Below are 8240 nucleotides of genomic sequence, written 5' to 3'. Positions count from 1 at the left end.
TGTGGGGTAGCCACGTTCTTTGATTTCCTGTCCTTGCCTATTTAAGTGGTACAGTGTGAAATATTTTCTGCTTAAAAACCTCAGCTTTGGCCGGCTAAGAACTAGCTGTATTCAACTGGACGTATAAGAATTTAAGTACCTTTATCTGCACTTTTTTTCAAAAAATACAGTATTTAAATTGATTTTAACTGTGTTGCAGGAATATTAACTGAACTGGAAGTTAGTCAGTGCTTGCTGAATTTTATTATTTGCTAGTAATTACAGGTGTGGGGGTAGCCACATTCTTTGATTTCCTGTCCTTGTCTATTTAAGTGGTACAGTGTGAAATATTTTCGGCTTAAAAACCTCAGCTTTGGCCGGCTAAGAACTAGCTGTATTCAACTGGACGTATAAGAATTTAAGTACCTTTATCTGCACTTTTTTTTTCAAAAAATACAGTATTTAAATTGATTTTAACTGTGTTGCAGGAATATTAACTGAACTGGAAGTTTTGACTCTGCTCTTCAGTTAGTCCCACCCTCCCTGTTTTTGTTTTTGGTGTTAATCTTAGTGGCCTTGAAACTGCCCGCCCCTCTTGTAAATTTGTGTTTGGATACTCCTTCTGGGCCCATCTCATTTGCTCACTCAACTGAGTGCAGTGAGATCATATTCTGATTTCAGGCACTCCTACTGTGTACAAAGTGAGCATCTGGGAAACAGAAAAAAAAATGTAAGCTTGTTTCCTGCCTTTCCTGTTAAGTGATATAGACTATTTGTAGGCTTCTGAGCCCCCAAGCCCTTCTATGTTGGAGGGAAGCCTTCTAGCTTAGTTTTTTTTTCTTATAACTAGCCAGTTTTCTAGTTTCAGCACTCAAATCTGTTTCTTTGTTCTCAGCATTTGTTCAGAAAAAAAAAAAAAAAAATTCATCTGCTTTTACTGTACTTGTGTTTCTACCTACTTAATTTTACTTTTGCATCATCTTAAAAGTACTCAATTGTATTTATTACTGCTTGGTGTAACTCATTCTAAGCCTTTTGGTTTAAACACTTGGGCTTCGGACCAGTTGTTTTGCACTGAGAGGGTTTGTGGTCTGCACTGTAGTGGCAGAACAGGTAGCTTGCATCCTTCTAGGTTGGGAACTGCTGATTGAGGGCTCAGTGTCTGTTATTCTAAAAGTGTATTAATTCTGGTTTAAGCACTTGGGCTTTCAGGCCAGTTATTTTACATTAAGAGGGTTCGTGGTCTGCACTCTTGTGGTAGGAGAGGCTGGACTCTGCCCTTCTGAGCTGGGAATTTCTGGTTAAATGCATATAGTGCATGCATATCTGAACTGCTTCTTACTGAAGTTGGTGTGCCTTGTTTGCTGTGGCATAGACTGGATTCGGGCCTGCTGGATCTAGCTTTGTTTGTGTAACTTGAGCACTAATCCAGGCATTCTCTAAAGTATTCAATTGTATTTATTACTGCTTGGTAGTAACTTGATTAAAGTGTAGCTATCATTCTAAGTCTTTTGGATTAAGCACTTGGGCTTCAGACCAGTTGTTTTACATTAGGAAGGTTTGTGGCATGCACTGTGGTGGCAGGACAGGTAGCTTTCATCCTTCTAAGTTGGGAACTGCTGATTGAGAGCCCAGTGTCTGTTATTCTTAAAGTGTATTAGTTCTGGTTTAAGCACTTGGGCTTCAGGCCAGTTATTTTACATTAAGAAGGTTCGTGGTCTGCACTCTTGTGGGAGAACAGGCTGGACTCTGCCCTTCTGAGCTGGGAATTTCTGGTTAAAGGTTTATAGTGCCTGAATATTTGAACTGTATCTTACTGAAATTGGTACACCTTGTTTGCTGTAGCATAGACTAGATCCAGGCCTGCTGAATCTAGCTTTGTTTATATGCTTGTTTGTTGTTTGTTTGCTTGTTATTTCCCTGGAATGCTAATTCCACCTAATACACGGCTTCTCAGCGCTTCTGTGGATTACTAGTGATATCTGCATTGCTTACTGTACTTATTTCCTTGTTTCACTTGAAAGAAAGTTACTGTTTGTCATTTTTGCATTTAAGTTACCTGTAACACATTGCACTTAAGTTACCTGGCACTTGCTCACTAAAGCAATTATATAAGTCAGCACTAAAAATTAAAAGCACTACACCCTCACTCCCTACTGGCCCTTGTTTTCAATTATAAAGGAATTCCCAATATTATTCTAGCATGTCCAAAGGTCAGTTGTCAATCTCCTCTCCGGTCCAGCTGGTGAATCTGGGAATCTTGAGGCAATGTTACAACTGCCTCATGTACACAGACAACCCTCTCCTCCTCCCAACAAATTCCAACACATGTGAGAGATGCAACCATATAGCCAAACTGGAGGCTAAGCTCTCTCAACTCAGTACTGGCATAACCAGTCAGGAGGAGAAGGAAACCACACTCACTACAATTCCAGTCTCACATAGACCTACCATGACAGCAAACCAAACACATAATCACACAAAAACATACTCAGAGGCTCTAAATAAAGATCTGCCTAAGCAGCAGAGACCTCCAAAGCAGACACCCAAGCAACCACTACCCCAAAACAAAACACATGCAACACATATCTCACAAGGCCAGTGTGCCGAACAGTCACAGCCCTTAAGACTAAACAACACACCTGATACACTTGTAATAGGTGACTCTATCGTCAGGCACACTGACGTCCCACTCACCAGGCTGAACAAGGAGAGGGTCATGGTGAGCAGCCTGTCGGGTGCTAGGATCCGACACATAACACAAGCACTCAGGTCACGCCAAGGCAAGTACAAATATGACTCAGTCATTGTCCATACTGGTATGAATGACCTGAGACGTACCTCCCTGGACTACATGAAAAGAGACATAGAGGAGCTCTCTGAGCATGTAGCCCAGGCCGGTATGACCCTGACCTTGAGTAGCATCTTACCCTCACCAAGAATGATGCCACAATATGAAGACAAGATGATAAATTTCAACAATTGGCTTAAGTACTGGTGTCATTCAAAGGGGATCCAATGCCTGTCAGCTTGGGATGATATGCTCGACAAGCCACGATGCTTCACTAGGGACGGCTTGCACCTGTCACCCCTGGGCATTTGGATATTGGCAAAGGCTCTTGCTACCCCCATAGTGCCTTTTTTAGGCAAGGCTCAAAAGACAAGCCCACCTCCATAGGTATCACAAGGGATAAGAAACTAAGAGTAATGCTACTCAACACCAGAAGTCTAAACCTCAAGATGCATGCACTCGAAACTCTCCTTATCCTGGAGAACATCTATATCTGTGCAGTAACAGAAACCTGGTTCAGGGCTCCCGAGAGCACCCCAGCACTACCAGGTTATACCTGATACCATGCTTTTCGGCCCCAAAACTTGGACCGAACCACAAAAGGAGGGGGAGTATCGATATTCATCAAAGATACCCACACCTCCAGGTTGGTGGCAAAGCACGAAGCATCAGAGACTATCCATGTGCAACTAACAGTGGGTAAAACTGCCTTCCAGTTTATAGCTTGCTACAGACCACCCTCCCAAACCCAGGAACCCCACTCGGCCTTCCTGAGAACACTGGAAAATATGAAGGTCTCTCCAAACACCATTATATTGGGTGACTTCAACTACCCAAACATAGACTGGGAGCATTACTCTAGCTCCAACACCCTAGCCCAAAGGTTCCTAGAATTTATAAACTCAAATGCTATGGAACAACTTGTTACCACTCCCACAAGAGGGGAAAACATACTGGACCTGATCATCACCAACATGGGGACTCTATGCTCCAGACCAGAAGTGTATCCCTCACTGGTAAGATCAGACCATAAACTAATCTCACTGGATATTCACATCCCGACCCCACCCCCTGCCCAGAAAACCACAGTGAAAAACTTCTCTAAAGCAAATTTCACACTCCTCAAAACTGAGGTGGAATCCTTCAAAACCCTCGGGCCTGTGGAAAATACGGCCCAGACCGCAGAATCCTTTATAAATGCATTCTATGAACACATTCAGGAATGCATGGATCATGCGATCCCAAATAAAACCAAGACCCAATCCTCCAAAGGCAGACGTCCTGTCTGGTGGACCCCAGCCATAAACAAACTATACAATAGAAGGAGGAAGCTACTAAATGATAGAGCAAAATCCCAAAAAGGGAAGGCATCACTGATCAGTATTAGCAAAAAACTATGGGCACTCATAAAATTGTCTAAGGCCAGCTTCGAGAGAAAAATTGCACAGGACACTAAGGATAATCACAAGGCTTTCTTTAGTTATGTTAGGAACCTGGGTGGTAATTCCCAGATATGCTCAGAATTAGTCCAAAATGACAAAAAATACACCAAACCCACAGACATTGCCAACATCCTAGCTGACATGTTCAGCGCAAAATCCCCCCCCCCCCCCAAAGGGCAAAAATCTATCCCCGCAGAGTGCTGCCCCCCTGACATCTCAGATGCTCAGGTAAGAGCCGCCCTCTCCAAAGCAAAAAACACAGCATCAATGGGACCAGACGGTGTCCCGGGCTGCGTCCTACATGAACTCCAAGAAGAGCTAAGAGCTAAACCCAAACATAAAACTGCTGTTCAATCTCAGCCTTACTACAGGATATGTGCCCAAAGAGTGGCGTACAGCAACAGTGGTCCCTCTCCATAAAGGTGGTGCCTCAATGGATCCTGGAAACTATTGCCCCATAAGCCTTACTAGCTTGGTCTTCAAAGCTATGGAAAGGATCATCATGGACCTCATAAATAAAGATATTTGGGACCTACAGACACTGGATCCTACCCAGTTCGGCTTTGTTAAGGGCAGATCCTGCCTCTTAAACCTGGTTGATTTCTTTGAAACAGTCACCAAGGCCATTGACGAGGGGAAGGTGGTCCACACAGCCTACCTGGACCTCGCAAAAGCCTTCGATACAATACCCCACTCGGGCATTATAGATAAGCTCACCAGCTTAAATATAAACCCCTATGTGAGCTAAAAAATGGAACTTGCTTCCTTCCCTTCTAAGAGTCACTACTAGCTATGAACACTTCAAATCTCTTCTCCATTCTCACCTCTCCCAAAACTGGAAATGTAATTGTATACTTCCTACCTAGATTTTAATACATCCATTTTCCCCCCCTCTGGTCCCCCTTCCTCTAACTCTCTCCTTGGCTCCCCTCCCTCTACTTCTTTATCTCCACTCTCTTCCCTGATTAAACCCTGTATTAATTCCTTTTAAGCGTTCTCCTCCCACTGCCCACTTGCAGGTCTAGTCTCACAGTTTAATCTTTTGCCTTTTTTATAAGTTGTGCTTTTGACTCAAACACAAAATGAATATTAGTCTAACTGTTCTTTTTCATCTTCCTCCTGACACCTCTTCTCCTTTAAATTTTCTGCATCTCCTTCACTTCTCGTCTGTTTTACTGCTCTTGCATTCAAGATCTATGTATAATTTCCTTTTATCTCTCTCTACTACACTAACAATACAGTTGCATAATTATATTAATTTCTTAAGTATACTGCCAAATGTACTACATTTTTGGAAATTGCTAAAGTGTTAAGCTGTTAGAACACAGAGTGTTTTTGTGTGTAATGTATTATTATGGAGCTTTTCTCCCCGGGCCTCCACTGAAAACGGGCTTTCGGGCCCAGTGGACTTCCCCGGTTATCAAACTGGAAATAAATAAATAAATGTCACTAGATGGATTGCAAACTGGCTCAAGGACAGAACCCACATGGTTAGAATTGCTGGAGCCATGTCACACTCCAAACCAGTTACAAGTGGTGTCCCACAAGGCTCAGTCCTGGGACCTCTCTTGTTCGGTATATATTTCTCGGAGGTACAGGCCAACATGGAAGGACTGTGGCTGACCAAGTTCACAGATGACTGCAAACTGGGCGCCATAATCGACTCTCCAGCCGACACAAGCATCCTCCAAAAGGGCCTCATAGAAACAGACAACTGGTGCCAGAGCCATGGCCTCAAGCTAAATGCCAAAAGTGTATAGTCATCCCTTTGGCAAAAACAAAGTGCCACAAATTACCACATAGGTGGTAATCCATTAAGTACAGAAGAAGTAATTAGGGACCTGGGGACCCAAGTTGATAGCAATCTCTCATTTGACAACCACGTGGCCAAAGTGGTTAGAAAAACATTTTATATAGCCCACCTAATCATGAAGGGATTCACATCTAGATCAGGGGAGGTCATTGTGCTTCTTTACTCATCCCTCATCAGGCCCATAATTGAGTACAATGCCCCTTTTGGGATGTACCTTACCAGACACCTGCAGCAACTGGAAAGACCCCAAAAGTACCTCACCAAGGGGATCAAAGGGCTCAAACAGATGCCATATGCTGCCCGGTTAAAGAAACTCCAGCTATACTCAGTGGCATACCGCCTGTTCAGAGGCGATCTGTGCCTGATGTATAAAGCCATGTCCAACCCAGAATTAATGGACATGCTGCACCTCAGAAAATCCAAATCCCATCGAGCTACGCGCTCGAGAGGCTTGAACCTCAGCACTGAAATAAATAGGACATGCTGGAGGGACAGATTCATAACCCAGAGGCTCCCTTCACTCTGGAATAAAATCCCAGTTCAGGTTAGGAAGAGTCCCTCATTGACTCTCTTCAAGAGGAATCTTGATGAGTGGATGGGAGATCGTAGGTTTACCCCGGGTATCACTTCTGTGTCACTGTTAGACAGAGGCACAGTATACTAACCTCGAAAAAGGGCATAGCAAAATAAATTTAAAATGGGTGGCAAAAGCCAAACACATTCTGGCTAGGCTTATAAATGCCCTAGGGCAGATAGCCTAGTATGAACCTATGAACCTATGAACATACATCTGCAGATGTGCAATATAAAGAGCCACCACTAGGAGTCACCAGTGCCATTGGCCTACCAGCCTCCTATCTATCCTTCCCCCAGGATGAGCAAGCTTGAGTTAGCTGCTCAGTCTCATCCTTCTTTGCACAGTCCCTCGGACGCTCTTGCTTCAAATAAAACACAGGTCTCCTGGGGCATGGTTAAGGCTTCATCCCTCTATGTAATGGGGCTGGGCACAAAATATTAAGTTTGTATATATTATATTTGTGTTCTGTGGTATTTTAGTCTCTGATATGCTAGGTAAGTTATATGCATTAAACATTTACTTCAGATAATACTTAAAACAAGCAAAGGAAAAACATTGCATTTGTATAAAGTGTTGTGTAACCGATTAACATTAAAAATGGAAGCAACAATTACACTTTGTTTACTCTTCTCCTTGACAGATTAATGCCAAGCTAGGTGAAGAACAAAACTGTGAAGATATGAAAAAGCAGCTTGCATACACCAAGGCCCTGTTTGATGACAAAAAAACCTGTGCCTGGATTTCGTAGTCTGGAGAATTTGTTTCAAGGAAAGAGACAGTGGACATGCAGTCCAGAAAATAAGATGGATGTATTAAGACTCTCTGCACCATTTTATAACTGTGTTCTAAGTTTGCTGTCAACTTACCATACCTTTTCTCCTGTAGCTGTTTCAAAAAATGGACGTTTCTTCACCTATCAGTTATTGCAGCTGTAATTGTTTTCAAAAGATGGAAAATGTCTGACAGCAAAAAAAAAAAAAAAAAAACAAGAACACAAAATTTAAAAAAATTATGGATAGTGTTTTATAGTAATATTCTCATCAATTACTTCTCTCTCTCTAGTTTCATACATAACATTACCTGTTATTAACTCAAATATGGGGTTCAAAATTGCCTTTATATTTCAAAACCAGTCCTTCAAATGGGTACAATTATTGTACAGATAATACATTATTCTTCTGCTACTTAAAGTTCTTTCTTTCTCTCAACTATCTACAATTGAGTTTACATATACTTTACTTACACTACATCAGCAAAATGCCTAACACATTGCTTTTTTTAACAAAGCAGCTTTCAGGAAGTGATTTACTTAATTACACCCCTGCTTGATACCTCTTAACTCTCAGGTCACATCACAGCAAAACGTGGTTGACGTCTTTGGGGATCATTCAATTCTCTTTTATTGAAAAGCACAGATGCTGAACTATGTTGACCAGTCTATTTTTATCTGATCTCCATCTCGGTCTCTCATTTCTTTCCTTCAAACAAGACAGTATCCATAGACTCACATGTATTCATAATGTTACATATCTGTACATACCAACATGATACATGAATGAGAACATCTTTATAACAAACTTTCAACTTTGTATGCAACATCACCAGCAATCAAATGTTTTATCACATCTACTTGAGTTA

General features: G+C 42.0%; 1 protein-coding gene across 1 annotated transcript in view; it reads left to right on the top strand.

Annotated features, from left to right (window-relative positions):
• The window catches only part of PLXNC1 (plexin C1), a 735616-nt gene extending 728048 nt beyond the window's left edge, over nt 1-7568 (top strand). The window contains exon 34 of the mRNA XM_044087647.1: nt 7243-7568. Coding sequence (XP_043943582.1) covers nt 7243-7350 — 108 coding nt within the window. The 3' untranslated portion in view covers nt 7351-7568. The remainder of the gene's footprint in view (nt 1-7242) is intronic.
• Nucleotides 7569-8240: the final 672 nt, after the last annotated feature.

This window comes from Protopterus annectens, chromosome 11.part0 (assembly GCF_019279795.1).
Source record: "Protopterus annectens isolate FY-2018-M chromosome 11.part0, PAN1.0, whole genome shotgun sequence".
NCBI lineage: Eukaryota > Metazoa > Chordata > Ceratodontiformes > Protopteridae > Protopterus > Protopterus annectens.
Note: the sequence above shows the minus strand (reverse complement) of the source record. Positions and strands in the feature narration are given on the sequence as shown.